Source organism: Helicoverpa armigera, chromosome 1, assembly GCF_030705265.1.
Source record: "Helicoverpa armigera isolate CAAS_96S chromosome 1, ASM3070526v1, whole genome shotgun sequence".
Lineage (NCBI taxonomy): Eukaryota > Metazoa > Arthropoda > Insecta > Lepidoptera > Noctuidae > Helicoverpa > Helicoverpa armigera.
In genome coordinates, this window is record NC_087120.1 from 14,742,730 (window position 1) to 14,760,256 (window position 17,527).

Genomic DNA, 17,527 nt, shown 5'->3' on the forward strand with positions numbered 1-17,527 from the left:
CTGAGGTTGCGAGAATTTTTATTTAGGTACTTATTTCCCACCTAAATATTGAACTAAGTACCGATGCTTTTTTAACTATCGTTTCATAAACTTCGGTTATTTGTACACTATCCTATCCTATCCTACATACTATAAAACAAAGTCGCTTTTTCAGTCCCTATGTCCTTTTGTACGCTTAAATCTTCAAAACTACGCGGACTATTTTGATGCAGTTTTTTTTAATAGATAGTGATTGAAGGCATCAGGAATTAGCATCAATCGTTTTCGCATCGTCGTATTACCTCACTAGAGGAATTATAGGAGTGGATTAAATGTCAATAAATTATGATAGGTATTGAAAATTATCTATAATCTATAAATAAATATATAAAAGAAAGTCGTGTTAGTTACTCCACTTATAACTCAAGAACGGCTGAACCGATTTAGCTGAAAATTGGCAGGGAGGTAGTTTAGAGCCAGGAGAAGGACGTAGGATAGACATTTTTGTCACCATCTGGCTACGGGAAGCAGTTATCTCGGGACGCGGGTGAAACCGCGGGCGGAAAGCTAGAAGAGGTATAAAAATGAATTGCTGTTCGCTAGCAAATTTATTGGATTTAAAATGTTTGTAGAGATCCAGGCAAGGTTTACCAATACGAAGTTTGAGGGCTCAGCTAGTATAGACATACTACAGCTGGGCCCCGATTCTCCTAAGTTAATAATGTCAAAATCGAATAGAAATTGAATCGCAATAGCAGTTTTAACCATATCGGGCATTCTGCTACTAATAAAAGACCAATCGTATTCGATTGACATTTGATTGGTGTGCGATTGGTCTGCTATTTTGATGATTTTGGTCTATACGGTAGTTTGCTGTACAATCATTTTGCAATCGTAAATCATTTGCAGACAAAATGATTCATTATTGAATGACAGAAAAGGATAAAAACTTTTATTTCAAAGAAAAAATAGCGGAATGCCACATACGCTTCAATAGTAATCGAGTCGGGATTGGATCTCAGTCGAATCGAGTCGAACGTCAATCGAAGGTCACTTAAGTAAAATTAGGAGAATCGGGCCCCTGGATACTACAAGCGATGTTTAACAGAGTTGAAGAAAAAAGGGGCTGAGTGCAGAGCTACACGGATGTTGCTGTTCACATAAGCAGTTACAGATAGTTTCATAAACATGTTTATTTAAGTATACAATTTTTATTTCAAGTAAAAACAAACATCTACAAAACAAGATATAAACGAGCAATAAATGTAGTTGGATCACTGTCTTTAAATCACAGGTACTTAGGTAAAGGATATGCATATAAAAATGAACGTAACATTTTTTGTTTCGTTTTCGGTTTGGTTTCCTCCTCCTTTGGCAATTCAATCGTTTTCTTAACCAATTCCGTTTGAGACTCTAATAAGGTGATTGATTTCTGTAATAGCGACTGTTCACGTTCTTCTAGGCTCATTACTTTTTTTGGCTTTGGCGGTTCCCATTGATGTTTATATTGATTTTTTAAATTATTTTTTAATCTTTTATTGTGGGTATTTAAAACTGTTTCAATACCATCTTTCCTTTTATATTTATTTGGCGCTGGAGTTTTGTAAGAACTCGTTGGAAAACGTTGAGCACGAGATAGTGATCCCCGATTAACCGCATTATTGCACCTTGGCTTGTCTAAACAGTAGTAGCCCGGGCCAGGCACGACGAGCGCTCCATGCACAGGTATCCAGTTGTACCAGGGCTGAAAACGTCCCTCAGAACTGAAAAACGGGGCAACGTACTGTGTTTCGCGCGATCTTACTACACGTCTTTTACTTTGAGGTAAATCGGCCGGGCCCGGTTCATCATGTTTTTTGACTAATGGTTTCATTCGTATAGTTTTCGACTTAAATTCCCATGTCGGTTTGATGCATGGTTTTGCCGCCTGTTCATCGACTTCTTCATCAGCAAGGTCAAGGCTATCGCTTTCTTCACCTTCTTCAACTATGTTATCTATGAATCTCTTGGCAGATGAACCGAAGGGTGCGGTTCTGCAATGGAGATAATTACATACGCTATACCTGACATCATACGAAGCTGGACCTGGTCCTTCTTCACGTTGAATTTTGAATCTATTTGTTTTTGACCCAAAACATGGAGGTTCAGGTAGAGTCGCATGGCAAAGTGCATCATGTGTTATTGGGTCGAAATCTCTCCGCAGCTTATGATCTGCGGGACCTGGTCTCACCTCTGTTTTTGGATTTGGAAACCGTTCATCTTTTGACAATGTGTTCTGAAGTTCTGTTCCTTTAGGTAACTTAGGATCGTATGTTGTAGGACCCGGTGGATTATCTAATAGATTTTTTTTTTCAATCAAATCCATAAAACGTAACTGGGCGGTCGTTTTTCTCTTAAAAGCGCGAATTTTCTCTGCACATATTTCATCTGCAGTAGGCTTTCTTTCGAAGGAATAATCAGCTGGACCAGGCCTTACTTCTAGACTTTTTTGACATCGTTTCGAAGTTCTCTTACTCCATTTGCAACCTTGGTAAAAAGCTGTAGATTCTTTCACTCTGGCATCATAAAACGGTGGACTTTCATCTCCATATTCATCCCGCAGTCGAAATTGATTGCCCTCGGATGTAATTTTAAAACCATGATCTCTTCTTGAAGGAGTCGACAAACCTTCGTCACCCAAAACCGAACGAGGAGTGGGGCCTTTAAATAAACGTCTCTTAACTTTCCCTTGACAAATAATTTCCTCTTGTTTTTCTTGTCCTTGTCCAGTAGGGCATTCGCAAGGACTTAAAATCCCGCATTTACATAATATTTCCGCCAAGTCTTCTGCACTGAAAGCTTCATATGGAAATCTTGGTTGCTTTGAAAGCATTGCTGAACAATTTGGAATACTTCTTGGTAAAGTCTGGTCATAATCAGCCTGGGTCCATAATTTACTTCCTGTATGCGTGTTGCGAGGTGTCCTCGATAGAAACGGAGCGACATTCTGTTTTAGTCCAACTTTCTCATTTTGGTATGCTCCAGGATCAAGAAGTGTAAAATATTTTTGAGGTTGTGAAAATCGAGGAGCTAAGTTATAAGCCATGATGACTGTGTGGGTATCTTTTACACATAAAGATACCCACACAGATATATTTAATGTGGTACCTACTGAATACCAACACAGTAAACGTTGCTCAAAAATATAATAACCATAATAAAAAGTAAAAGGTAAAAGATGTTTCTTTTTTTTTGTTTTAGATTAGCTACACCTATTGCTACTGTCTATGTCATTGTCAGCAGGTATAATAACCTTAAATATTATGTAATGACGTGCAATGACATAATATGACATTGTAATCAATAACGGTTTGGATAAGCATGGGATAAGCAAGAATTTTGGAGTGGGAGTGGGGGAAAGATCATCACAGACAAGAACAGAGTATCCATACCTCAATCCATATCTTTGTATCTGAATACTTCTGGTAGCGGGAAATTCAAAATAAAATGGCCTTTCATGTTTTACCTAAGTTAACAGTAGATATGAAGTGTGATCTTATCAAACGTGGTGATAATGGATAAAAATAAAATACATATATTTAACTAAATGTGGAAGCATTCACCTTAAGGTAAACGCACACCCATCAGAATAGACCGCGGCGAAAGCGCTAAACCAATGAATTTATAAATTTTGTTTCATTGCACGCGGGAAATCGCACATTCGCATTAAGTATAGGTAGCAGGAGACGACGCTGTATTCTATATTTTGTTCTCTAAATGCTTGATATTTGTGTTTTAAATTGATTAAGTAGCAAAATGTTGACTAGGGCATCTCCATATACTTCGTAGAATCATCCCGAGTGACGGCTATGACGCGATGCGTTGCGGGCCAATCACCGCTTTTGCCCGCCCCCTTACCTGACTTCATACCACAAAAGGGACCCAATAAATTATTTCTGCGCAGCTGAAGGTGAGCGCTCAAGATTCGTGCCGATGATTATACATACTATAATACCTCCGTGGCTTAGTATTAATTTATTTACATCAGAGTATATTTAAACTGTGGTGTGAATGACGTTGTAAATTGTAAGACTTGACAATTGACGTTTGACATTTGTTGGTATGTCAATGTTTGTGACTTGTCACTAGACTGCTGAACATATTTTAACTTTGCTTCTAGTTTCGACAACAAACCTCTTGGTTTACGCGCCGGCTACAATTTTGTTTTTTAAAATTATTAATCATATAAGTATTCAAAAACATGTTCATATAATCATTGAACTCATTGTTAACGTTAGGAGAAATTACATGAGCGATTGAAGTTACAGTGAAGTGGATTAAAAAATAATAATGCACTTTCATCGCCGTGGTTTACGGAGTTAAACATGGATTCGAAGCTTTTTAGAATTATTATAGGCGTACTCTATTTAGTACTGTTAGCCTCTGCGGATGAAGGCATAAACGTAGATGGTGTGTGCAATTCTACAACATCTGAGCGAGTACATTACGAATTCAATTCAGATGTAGTCAGTAGCGAACATATAATAACTTACAAGGGTTACTTCCCACGATCGACTCGAGAGAACTATGTCAGCGCAGCTTTGAGGAATGCAGGGGTGAGTTTATCAGTTAAACTTTAAACTTATCTTATACATAATTTTCCAATCATCTTTTTCATTTAGCTCCCTGTAATTAGACGTATTAAGTGCATTTGCTAATCGAATAACACTATCCTATGTATTAAAACTAAAAAGGCCAGGCTCATATCCCTCCACCTTGAAGATCCTATCAAATTGACTGTGAAATTTCAATTTGCGTGCTTATTTGGGACTATAACAAAAAATATGGATTAATATTATCTATACTCAAATAGTTTCATAATGTAATAACAATAACATTTGTTGTCATGTATACATGTTGAGCCCTAAAGTATTTTGCCATACAGTTGGCGTTTCATCTCTATTTCTGGTTATGACATCATCCTAAATAGCGTTCCACCATGGGTCCTTACTTTCAAAATAACTGGCTTTTCAGCCAGGACCATTTTTAATCACAGGAATTCTTCAAATGCCACATTCAATTCAATTGTTTATCTGCGTTCCATATGTTGTACAGGTGGTATTTTTATAAAGTTGATACAATATTACAATATATAAAATTAACATCCTACTTATTAAAGAAATGTTATTATTCTATCTTCGAATTTATAAATGATAAAATAGACATTGTATAGCATCCAATTTTAATATTGTAATTAGCCGAATGCATTAAAGTAGTTAACCTATTCTATTGTAATTAATCAAAGTTCCTAATTTTGCATGCCTAAGTTAAGGTAGAATGTACAAGGATCACCAATTGCATTTTTTGTAACATCTTTATTTATATTGTACCTACTTCCGTTGCAAATAAACACTTTCTATTCTATTCTATTCTAATATATTGGAAACGATATGGACCCGGTAGGGCACAGCATAAAGAGTTTGGAGAGGTTTGCAGTACATATCTTATTACTTAGTTGACATTCACAGCATAAATCATTGTCCCACATTTCAGAGTAGAAAGGACTGAGCAGCAGTGTTTAGTTTCCGAATATCCTTAAACTTTAGAAAAGTATTATGCAAACTTGGTAAAGATAGATAGACAAGTTGGATAATCTGTTTAAACAGTTGTTAGAAAATTGCATTTGTTTTGATGATAACATTCTATCTCAATTTATCAAGTTAATTAATTCCATAAAAAGTTTTTCTTTACCGTGTACTCAGTAGATAATAAAGATTATCTATTTCCTGAGTTTTGTCTGATAAAAGAGAATTTGCTTCAAACAACAAATAAAAAGTAGTATATAACCTATCACCTTTTGCAATAAAAATGTTTCTATGAGAACTTCATTGAATATCAATCTTGTTTTAGTATTACCACTGATATGTACATGTATCAAATGAATTTTGAGTTTTTTTATTATTATTTATGTTCCACCAAAAAAAATACTATTTGTAAAACTCTAAACAATTGTGTCTAAATGTTTATAGTTTTAATTTCCTCATGTAAGTGAATTATTTGTATTATCACATCATTGTACAACATGATCTACTTACATTTTTATAATAAATATGTTCTACATATAAATAATAAATGGCCAACTTTGAGAATAAAGTTATCTTAAACTTCAATTATAAATTCAAACTGAAGACATTTCAAGAATGTTTAGGAAATACTAGCTTATATATCCCTACTAATATTATAAATGCGAAAGTAACTCTGTCGGTCTGTCTGTCTGTTATGCTTTCACATCTAAACCACAAAATTGATTTTAATAAAATTTGGCACAGAGATAGAGTTGACCTTGACAAAGAACATAAGATAGTTTTCATCCCGGACTTTTGAAGACTTCTCTTGGAAACGCGATATAACCGAACGCCGCGGGCGGATATAATGAACACCAATACTCCATTCGAGTAGGCATTTAACCGAAGGAGAACAATCTTGAAATGGCTTATTACTCTCTCCTTTGTAGTAGAGGCCCCTAACTTGTTGCCAGTAGGACCATATTTATCTATCTGATGTCATCTCACACATAACATGCCTCTTAGTCATATTGTCCTCCAGTTAAATCCTGATAAGGTTCACACTGAAATATGTACTGAAATTTTATTTTCTTTATTTGAATATAGATAACAGGGTTGAAGAGGTCAGATAGGTAGTCACTCCTTGTAAAGCACTGGTACTCAACTGCATATGGTTAGACTGGAAGCCAACACCAACATAGTTGGGAAAAGGCCTGTCTGATGATGATGATGATGACGAATATATAGGTAGCTTATGAGCAATTTTGGAAACAAGTTATTAATAATTTTTATTGTCAACTAGCTTTCGCCCGCAGTTTCACCCGCGTTCCGTAGCCAGATGGTGACAAAAACTATCCTAAAACCTTCTCCCGGGTCTAAGTTACCTCCCCTCTAATTTTCAGCCAAATCGGTCAAGCCGTTTTCATGTTATGTCGTGACAACGGAAAGCGGGTTTCATTTTTATATATAGTCAATAAATAAATTAATTGTTATTAGATATCAAACTGGACTTTGTTGCGACGTGACAACCCGGCGCGAGAGTATCCGAGTGACTTTGATGTGATAATCCTTGAAGATGGTGGCAGACGAGCTCTGGATGCTCTCAAAGACCATCCAGCCATCCGACGGGTTACAGCACAGCGACAAGTCACTCGTACCATCAAATATATAAACGAGGTAATAAATGTTTTTTACGTTTAGCTACTTTAATATCCCAATATTCAAACAATTTTGCGCTCGTTTCGCTTGCGGCTTCTTCACTTTGCGGATTTTTTTATTATACAAGTTTAGGTGCTTTAGTGACCCAAAACTCAAAAATTTTCGCGCTCGCTGTGCGCTCGCGGCGACTTCACTTTACGGTTGTTTGTATTTTTCATAATTTTTTTGTCTAACCAATCAAGAAGGTAACTCCTAGTTTCCATATGAGCTTTCTTAATTATGACCTCCGAAATACATTAAGTCACAATCTTTCAATACTAGGTACTACATGAGCTAGAGACGGCCCTGACTTTTGATGTAAGGAAGGACCTCATTGAATTTAAGTAATATGGTAATATTAAAAATTAGGTCTTGTTTTGTTAAACAAAAAAAATCGGACTCGTCCGGGGAAAAAATGCTATTTACGCCAAATGTCCGGGTTTTTTTAAATATTTGTCCGGGTTTGGCGAAATTCGAAATGGCAGCCCTAGGCCTGGGTAACTAGGTTGAGCAGGTCAAGTAGGCAGTCGCTTCTTTTATATAAAACACTGGTACTCAGCTGCATCTGGTAAGACTCCAAGCTGACCACAACATAGTTGGGCAAAGGCTTGGGAGTTGACACTACTTACAGTTACCGGCACGGATGTCGGGCTCTCGGCGGAAGAGTGGGGATCGCTTTGCGCACCCGTACGCATAAGGCAATAAGGCAGTAAATCGCTTGTGCTCAGGTGAAGGTCAGGGCTCGACATCCGTGCCGGTAACTGTATGTCTAAATTCTACACGCTGAGCTTTTTGTTACATTAGCCAGTTAATAATAGAAATGCTAAATTTTCTGTGTATTGTAAATTTATAAGTGCATGTTTTTAAGTTATTCTACTAAGTGGGCGAAATATGTCACTCACTTTAATTATTAAACGCACATTTGTGTGAAACTGTTTGGTTGGTATGTACTTAATTTTCAATAATTTTCTGTCCGCTAAAATACATATAAATAAATATCTCCAAAGCTTTGTTCTTGTTAGTATGAATGATATAACTTACAGATTTTGATTGTTTTATTTTTTGATGTTGTTAATAATATACTTGTGTTTGAATGAAGATATTATTGTATTGCAGTACAATGTGAGAGTGTTTTCAAAGTGTTCTTGTTATGCAGGATGATTGCGGTCCAACCGGGTGTTTGTATGCGGGTTGGCGCAATCATCGCGCACGTGCACTGCACTCCCTCAGGCAACCGCGCGAGGTGAGGACTTTATTCAATGTCATTTGTTATTCTTTCTTAGTGCATCTTGTCAATGAATTATCCAGCTTCTAATGCCCATTTTCACCAACAAATATCTAGATCCCCTAAGAGCATTTAGGGAACACTTCTTAATACGAATTTCATTTTTCACCAAAGTTGTTAAATGTCTCTTATTACCTTTAAGTATTGCGGGAGCCCTTATTCTAAGTGATACTTAGTAAGGGAAACGTTAAGAGATTGTTGGTGAAAACTTGCATCACCCCCGCTTTCAGAGACATTTAATGGTTATTTAAACTATTCCTTAGTGAAGGCTACTTTGACAATCCGTCACTAATGATTACTTAATAGGCTAGTTTCCTAAAAAATAATAATTAGTCCGTCTTGTAGATTGTCCAAAATTAAGCGATACGTATTTTTTCTTTTTTAAATTGGATCAGAACTTGTTAAGATATAGCGTGTTAAAGTTGAGTGTGACGTCACAAGTTGCTACAATTTTCAGGATACTGTGACGTAAAAGGCCCCCACTCCTAATTTTTGAAGTGTATTATCTTTGTCATTTTATGTTTAATTAAAAAAAGAAAAAATACGTATCCAATATTTTTTGATTATCTAAAAAGCGGACTAAATATTATATCATTATTTCGACCCTGGACACTACCCTATTCACTCATTAGAAATAATTTTTCATATCGGTTTTGTAGTTTCAGAGCCTTTAGCGTACAAACAAACAAAAACATTTTTCGTCCTTTTCATAGTAGTGAAGATTAATTTTTGAATTATCCAAACACAGTGATTTATTAAGAGTTTTTATATGAATGGAATGGAGGGTTTAACTGTGTGATATTCAACAGAATGGTGGCTACACGTCCAGGAAACTTTTGCGGACAGTTCCACGACAGATAACGTCGGTGCTGAAGGCAGACCTACTGTGGTCTCTTGGGGTCACTGGTCAGTAACACTGTCATTTAGTATTGCTTAGAGTACCCTGCAGGTGCTGCGGGATTGTTCGAAAGAGTTACCACGGCCCTGCTACATGAAAGCCTACTATTTGTATGAACATGTGAAATATAACGTCACAGTTTGTGCACATCAAGCTGTGTACTTATTTTCATTAAAAAAAATAAAAATAAATAACAAATATTTTTTTTGTCAAGTGTAATTTTTTAAAGATGCTTTGCCGAAGTATCGATAATCGATCGATCCTATATCGATCAAGTATTTTATTTAGCACCCAGTCAAATACTAAATTGTACTTTTGTCACCAGGCGAGGGTATAAGAGTGGCGGTGTTCGACACGGGTTTAGCACGAAATCACCCGCACTTCGGCCGCATTAGGGAGCGAACAGACTGGACGGGTGAAAACACACTGGACGACGCGCTTGGACACGGCACGTTCGTCGCGGGTGTAATCGCTTCGAGGTCCGATTGTCTCGGCTTCGCGCCTGACGCCGACCTGCATATATTTCGTGTCTTCACCGATAATCAGGTATGTTGGTACGATACGATAGAATCATCAATTATCCGAAGATCTGCTATGAACTGCTGAACGCACATGCCGGCTGCAATATGGTTTTTTCAGCGCACGACACAAAGAATAAGAAGATATTTTGTGAGGGTTTTATAGCTTTTTTAATTGAATAGAAAGTGTTTTTAATTGATTGGATTTGATGTTACTGTTTTATGTGCCATATGTATGTACTTACATTAAACCGTTTGGGATCGAAGCGACAGCAGCACGCTCAGTTGCTGTCAAATATGGATCGATTTCATGCAGTCGGTTCAAGGGCGGTAGCTAGTATAAAACACAATTATATATTTCCTACATCTTGGTAAATATTTCCATTGACACTTTCCCCTCGACGAAATACCAGCATAATGACCGATGAATGTCTACTAGATTTTGTCGGTGACTTCTTTCGAGTGGACTTAAGACATTTTCCGTGATCGTTCCACTGATATGAAATGCATAGTTATTTTTTTGTTTAATAGAAATTGCAAAATTTGAGTCCGATATGACTGCGATGTTATTTTTAAGATTTCGTGGAAAGTGCATAAAAGATTCGATGACCTTTTCATATACATAATTAATTTGATGTTCATACGTAGGTAATAACTAGAAATAGATCGTGTTCTGGGAAAACACAACTATAGTTTTAACCTGACAATTATAATAGCAGTCAACATTTTTTATTAGATATGCCTCATTGCTGAAGAACATAACACAACGTTATATACATAGGTATCTACATATGTACATCAATTTCGCGGAAATACTGCGCGGCTGCTCGAAAAGCCTGGGAAAACCTCCGAGCGATTTTAAATATTTTTAGTTTACAACATCATTGTACACTTATTTTGTTAATGCACCGAGAAGACGCAGCCTTTTTGTTTCAAATATCATAAAATGACTCCTCCCGCTGTGGGTTAGCAGCGGTGAGGGAGTGCCAGACATTTACTGACTAAAAATCCATCGTGTTCCTTCGTAGGTCTTTTATGTACCAGGGCCGCGGTGACTCTTTCGAATAATCCCGGCGGCTTGACGCACGTAAAACGTTCCTTTGTTCTTTCATCAGGTGTCGTACACTTCATGGTTTCTGGACGCCTTCAACTATGCCATAATGCGCAAGATTGATGTACTGAATCTCAGCATCGGAGGACCAGACTTCATGGACCATCCCTTCGTTGATAAAGTGTGGGAGCTCAGCGCTAATAAGGTAAGTTATATTGAAAATAATGTGCTTGGTATTTACACCATGTCTTACCTATTCACTTGAATTGTCAGTAATTTTATCCAGCTTTGTACTTATGTATTAACTTCAACACTTTTTTGCGGTTTCATAGCCTTATATACTCGCCGTTTCTCACAATTACACCCGCATCCCGCGATATCTACTTACCCTACCGAACTCGGATAAAATATGACCTATATTGTTCGGGGTACAAAAAAAATTTAGGCCTAGAATCGGTTCAGTATTTTTTTATTTAATCGTTATATAACACACATTTTCCACTTTGAAATCTTCAATTGATTATTTACGTATATTATGTCAACCTCCTTGAATTTGACACGGATGCAAATCAACAGTTTGTATTCCTAATGATACCGAGATTTCATGTTCAATTGCATTGTTTCTAGGTGATAATAGGTAATGACGGTCCCGGTCGGGCTGAAATTGCTTTGTGGGTTTCAGCCCGTAGTCTGGAAATCGGTGATTGATACGGGTGTATGTGCAAAGGAAAGCACGGTCCTGCGCCTGATCTCTCTCCGGTCGTGTCGGATTGCCGTCCCATCAGGCTATGAGAGTGAAGGAATAGTGAGTGCACCTGTGTCTGCGCTAATGCTCGTGCACTATAATATATCTTGCGCAGCTGGCTGATCTCCTTTGGGACAACAGCCGCCGCGGCCGAAATCGGCCTTGCATGTATTATTATTGTAATGTAGATTTAATGTTCAATTGCATTGTTCCTAGGTCATCATGGTATCGGCTATAGGTAACGACGGCCCACTATACGGCACGCTGAACAACCCGGCGGATCAGATGGACGTCATCGGCGTAGGAGGCATTGGGTTCGATGACAGGATAGCGAAGTTCTCGTCCCGGGGCATGACCACGTGGGAACTGCCGCATGTAAGCAACTATGATTTATAAGACATTTATGAATTTTGTGATTTGTAAATAATATCGGGACACCTTTTCACACACGGTCGGTTGGCCCCATTGTAAGCTATTAATTAATTTGTGTTATGGGTGCTAACACAACTGATAAACTACATATAGCTACATATTTATAAAAACATATAACACCCAGACCACGGCCAACAAGCATGCTCATCACACAAATTATGTCGACCGACCCACCTCAGGTTTGGCAGGCCGACATGGTGACCATTGCGCCATCGAGGTCGTCAAATCATGATGTTGTTAGACATGTATTAATTTTGTAACATCTTTGGTAGCGTTATTATAGGCAGTTAAGAGATCAGAAAGTCTGAAATCCAGTTATACCAAAGTGTAATGGGTTACTCGGGCTCGGATTGAGGACATCAGATAAGCAGTCGCTCCATGTAAAACTAGTGCTCAGCTGCATCCGGTAGAATGGAAAGCGACCCCTAACTAAGTTGAGAAAAGGCTAAGCAGATAATGATTCGCTTAATCATTACTTGGACGGTTTTAATGCAAGATGCAAACAGTTTTAACTTACATTGATTTGTATAATAAAATAAAGTGAGACAATAGGTCAGTTTATCCTTAGGACCGACATCAAACATATGAATAATTTATTATGAACGCACTACTAACAATCTCTTCAAATGATACAAATATTGATCGGTAGACTCTCTTTGATTTGAAATAAATCTTCCCTAACAGTTGTACCTTTACATTGACGAATATATGTATCTGTATTTTGAATTTATAAACTGCGTATTTTAATCATGAGGTCATCAAAAGTAGCGGATCAAATCAGAATCTTCAAAAGTGTATAACAAAGTTAAGAGTCATTATTTCTTACAAACACAAACGCTAAGGCTGACAAAAAGGTGAAGGAAAACATCTCGAGGAAACCTGGACTATATAGTCTGAAATCACCAACCCGCATTGAGCATGCGTGGTGATTATTGCTCAATCCTTCTCCGTGTGAGAGGAGGCCGCAGCCCAGCAGTGGGACGATAAAAAGGCTGTAACAGTAACAGTTACGAACGCCAAAATTAACTTATCATCCTAATCTTCTGAAATTTAGATTTGTTCAGCTACATTTGATGTTGACTTGTATCGAGCAATAAAATGTATGACACACCTTAAGCAAACAATTTGAGACGAGACAATCGATTACAATAAGGTCGAAAATCCGCATTTCCTGTAATGGATGAAGTCTTAATTGTTTTGACTGTTTCGAGCTATTTTTCGACAAAGTAGGTCAAGACTCATGATTCATGAAAGTTATTTATTGATAGTAGCTATGCGACTAAGATCGATGTTTACGTAATCAAAATCTTCAATTTGTATAATAAGTATACATATGTATGACATAATAATTAATTTTGAGCCTTTGATGTCATGTCAAATAGGTGTTCATTGATTTTAATTCGCATAATTATAAACTATGTAATAGCTTTGACCTTTTTACTTTTTTTAAATATTTTAATGATTGGGAAGTTGACTTACGGCCAGTTTCTTCATCAAAAGTTAAAGTAATGTCTAAAGTAAAAGTAACGGTCAAATTCGTTTTTTCAAGGCTAAAATGACAGCAAAATTCATAGAAAAATTTAATTTAACCGTTACTTTAACTTTAGACATTACTTTGACTTTTACTGTGGCTTTAACTTTTGATGAAGAAACTGGCTGTTAGTCAAGTAAGTAAATAAATTACTTTATCATATTCATGTGGATCACCTTCAAGCTTGAAAACTACTCAACCGATTTTCATACGGACTTTTTTATCATATAGATAGAGTACAGAGTGTTTCAAGAGGAAGGTTTATGTGTATAATACACGCATAATATGGTAGAATAAACACTAACCGTCGTACCACAAAAACTTTTAAACGTCTGTTGTACACTTCTAAAAAAATACAGATTATGACGTTGAAATAAGGCCAGTTTCGCATCCACACTTTTTTTAGACAAGTGTTCAACAGATGTTTAAGTTTTTGTAGTAAGGCTGTTATAATTTTAGAGGTTACCGAAGCGAAGCGAAGGCGGGCCGCTAGTGTACTATATAATTCTATATAATTTGAATGTCTGTATGTCTGTAGGGCTACGGTCGCATGAAGCCGGACATCGTGACGTACGGCAGCGGAGTCCGGGGCTCCAGCGTCACCGGGGGCTGTCGTTCACTCAGTGGTATGTATTCAAATACCTTTCTAAAGTTTTATTTCGAAATTTGTTACATCTTTTCAAGGGAAAATTACATTTCCTGACAATATCTATACTATAATCATCGGCAAGAATGAGCCCTGACCTTCACCTGCGCAGAAGTGATTTATTGGTTTATTGCCATAAGTGTACAGTGGGCAACGCGATCCCCACTATTCCGCCGAGAGCCCATTATCCGTGCCGATAACTATAACATTATATAAAACTGAAGAGTTTGTTTTCTCAAATTAGTTTCATGATTCAAAGAGTATTTACTGAGGTTAGGGCTGCCATTTCGATTTTCGCGAAACCCGGACAAATATTAAAAAAACCCGGACATTTGACGTAAATCGCATTTTTACCCCGGACGAGTTCGAATTTTTTTTTTAACAAAACAAGACCTAGTTTTTAATATTACTATTACTACTATTATATACTTAAATTCAATGAGGTGCTTCCTTACATGTAACGTCAGGGCCAATATCTAGCTCAAGTAGTAGGTACCTAGTATTAAAAGATTATGACTTAATATTTCGAAGGTCATAAATAAGAAAGCTCATATGGAAACTAGGAGTTAGCTTCTTGTTAGTAATAGGACTTAAAACGGCGCTACCTTTTTGATAGGTTACTTGATGGTGATTAGGCACTAAAGCACCTAAACTTATATAATAAAAAAAATCCGCAAAGTGAAGAAGGCGCGAGCGAAGCGAGCGCAACATTTTTTGAATATTAAAGTAGCTAAACGTAAAAAGAGACAGTGTCAAGAAAGGAAGCCGCGAGCGAAGCGAGCGCGAAATTTTTGAGTTTTGAGACACTTCGACTTCAGCAGTCTGTGTGTCGATTGTAATTCAACTCGTAAGAAAAATGTCCGGGTTTTCCCCGGACACTTCTTGAAACCCCGCCCGGACGTCCCCCGGACGGCCTCCAAACGAGGACAAATCCGGGGAAACCCGGACGGATGGCAGCCCTAACTGAGGTCCTATTGTGAAAAACGGATATCCAAATTTCAATTTAAACATCAATAAGTATGTGTATTCAATCACAAGCCGTCATAATGAAATCATGTGGAATTCTTACGCGCCATCAATCTTCGTAAGCGAGGTCATTCACCCCGACTATGATGACTTTTTATCAGTAACAGTCTTAAACGGTAAAGTGTAATGCTGCACAATAATATTACAACACTTTCTAAAGATTGTTTTAATTGTATTTTTGTGTAAAACAGGTTTTGATATCAATTAATCTCTTATCTACAGTAATATAATGAAAAGGATTTTTTTTTGTTTGTTTATTTGCACTCTAAAGGCTCCGAAACTACTGAACCGATTTGAATAATTCTTTCACTGTTTGAAAGCTCACTCTTCCCGAGTAACATAGACTGTATTTTATCCCGGTACTCGCAGTAGTTTCCACGGGATGTGGGTGAAACTGCAGCTAACGACTAGTTTTTCAATAAGGATAACATTTACCTATATCATTTGTTGTGTGAGAAAGCTATAACGGAAAATCTCCTAAGAAAGAACCGCGCCAAAATGGGTGTGCGATTTACGAGGAACGTAACTGTCTTCGCCTTAGACTTTGGACCCGACCATTTTTTGTAATACCAAAAACCGTTGATAGATGTCTCATCTCTGTCTATGTTCGTTTTGATCATGTCCTGTATATCATAGCCGTATGCCATAGCCCTCCATAGGTGCATATCTATTTGAGAAGGTGGCGCCCGACCAACCTGCAGTCATCTCCGCTCATATTTTCGGAGAGCAAATTCTTTGTACCGTGAGCGAGTCAATGGGTATTTACGCGCGGCAGTTCGCGCTTAAGTTGATGTCACTGTCAGTCAGTGTCACTATCAGGTGCACAAATTCAAAGATTCTCGGAATGCTACCTTAAATCTTGTTAATCACTTATTTTTAATGTCGAATATAAAAATTGGTTTTCTCCAAAGTTTGCTCGACTCCGACGGACGGTGAGTCATTTCGTGCATGTAGCCGCTGTAAATCGTTTTATTTTGAAGAAAATGCTGCTATGAATTTTGAAATTCGTACATTCGGTTCTAAACTAAATTCGTCTATACGTTTCACCTATTATACCTAAAATTGGTTTCTGCGCCAACTCGCACAGCGTTCCGTGACGACAATAAGTTTGGCGCCATCCCTACTGATATTATAAGTCGTCTAAAATACTGAACTGATCTTAATAAAATTTGGTACAGAGATAGAGTAGACCTTGAGAAAGAACATGAGATAGTTTTTATCCTGGACTTTTCAATAATTCTCTTGGAAACTCGAAATAACCGAACTTTACGCGGGCGAAGCGAAGCTAAAGCGAAGCTAGTCAATGTATCTATATCTATCAACAGTCGAACATACGATGTATCAATTATACGTTCGACCTTATGACAATCTCGGTTCAAAATCCGATTCAACAAACACAATTACTTCATCATTTTTCATGCACAGTATTTTTCTTGGGTGACAAATTGTATCATATTCTAGTTCACCGACAACAAAATCGACAGTTTTCGTAAAACAACTGTTTACTTTGAATTTATGCACTAACCGCAGTACCACAAAAACTTTAAAACATCTGTTGAACACTTGTCTAAAAAAAATCATTCATCAATGATTAATTTATTGTAAAATCCAGGTACATCAGTGGCCTCCCCGGTAGTGGCAGGCGCGATCGCGTTGCTAGCAAGCGGGGTGCCTCGAAATAACCTGACGCCGGCGTCCGTCAAGCAAGCGCTGTGTATGACGGCGCTCCGGCTGCACGGGCCCAACATGTTCGAGCAGGGTCATGGGAAACTCGACCTTATTAGTGCTTACCAGGTAAATAATAGTCAAATTGCAGGTTTTTTTTGTCTATGTCATTTTTTTATTTCAAATAGCTCTTTCGAAACTTCAAACTAGTTGCACGGTTCCAAAGAGTAGGTCTTATGGAGAAGAACCGACAAGAAACTCCATGGACACTCTTTTTAAAGAATTTTAGATTTCCGTAGGTATCTAAAGGGGTTAAAACGAGCTACTGACTTCGCTACTCGTTTGATAAGGCTGTCTCATGAATCGTGATAGACAGTTATCATAAATATTGTTTTTCTGTTTCCGCTATAACAACAAATTGATTGGTCTATGTTCTGTTCTGATAACTTTTTCTATTTCTCTTTCTTGAATACTTGCAGAAGCTCTTAAGCTTTGCTCATACCTTTGCTC

General features: G+C 37.4%; 2 protein-coding genes across 2 annotated transcripts in view; one reads left to right on the forward strand and one right to left on the reverse strand.

Moving 5' to 3' along the window:
- Positions 1 to 1,089: 1,089 nt before the first annotated feature.
- Positions 1,090 to 3,288, reverse strand: LOC110373866 (uncharacterized). The gene has a single exon (XM_021331291.3). The coding sequence runs from the start codon at positions 3,062 to 3,064 to the stop codon at positions 1,268 to 1,270; it is 1,797 nt and encodes a 598-aa protein (XP_021186966.3). The 5' UTR covers positions 3,065 to 3,288; the 3' UTR covers positions 1,090 to 1,267.
- An 806-nt stretch (positions 3,289 to 4,094) lies between these two features.
- LOC110373879 (membrane-bound transcription factor site-1 protease) overlaps positions 4,095 to 17,527 on the forward strand; it is a 31,003-nt gene continuing 17,570 nt past the window's right edge. The window contains exons 1-9 of the mRNA XM_064036105.1: positions 4,095 to 4,574; positions 7,020 to 7,199; positions 8,377 to 8,463; positions 9,315 to 9,411; positions 9,729 to 9,949; positions 11,037 to 11,177; positions 11,934 to 12,092; positions 14,219 to 14,306; positions 16,965 to 17,146. Of these exons, the coding sequence (XP_063892175.1) occupies positions 4,344 to 4,574; positions 7,020 to 7,199; positions 8,377 to 8,463; positions 9,315 to 9,411; positions 9,729 to 9,949; positions 11,037 to 11,177; positions 11,934 to 12,092; positions 14,219 to 14,306; positions 16,965 to 17,146 (1,386 nt within the window). The 5' untranslated portion in view covers positions 4,095 to 4,343. The remainder of the gene's footprint in view (positions 4,575 to 7,019; positions 7,200 to 8,376; positions 8,464 to 9,314; positions 9,412 to 9,728; positions 9,950 to 11,036; positions 11,178 to 11,933; positions 12,093 to 14,218; positions 14,307 to 16,964; positions 17,147 to 17,527) is intronic.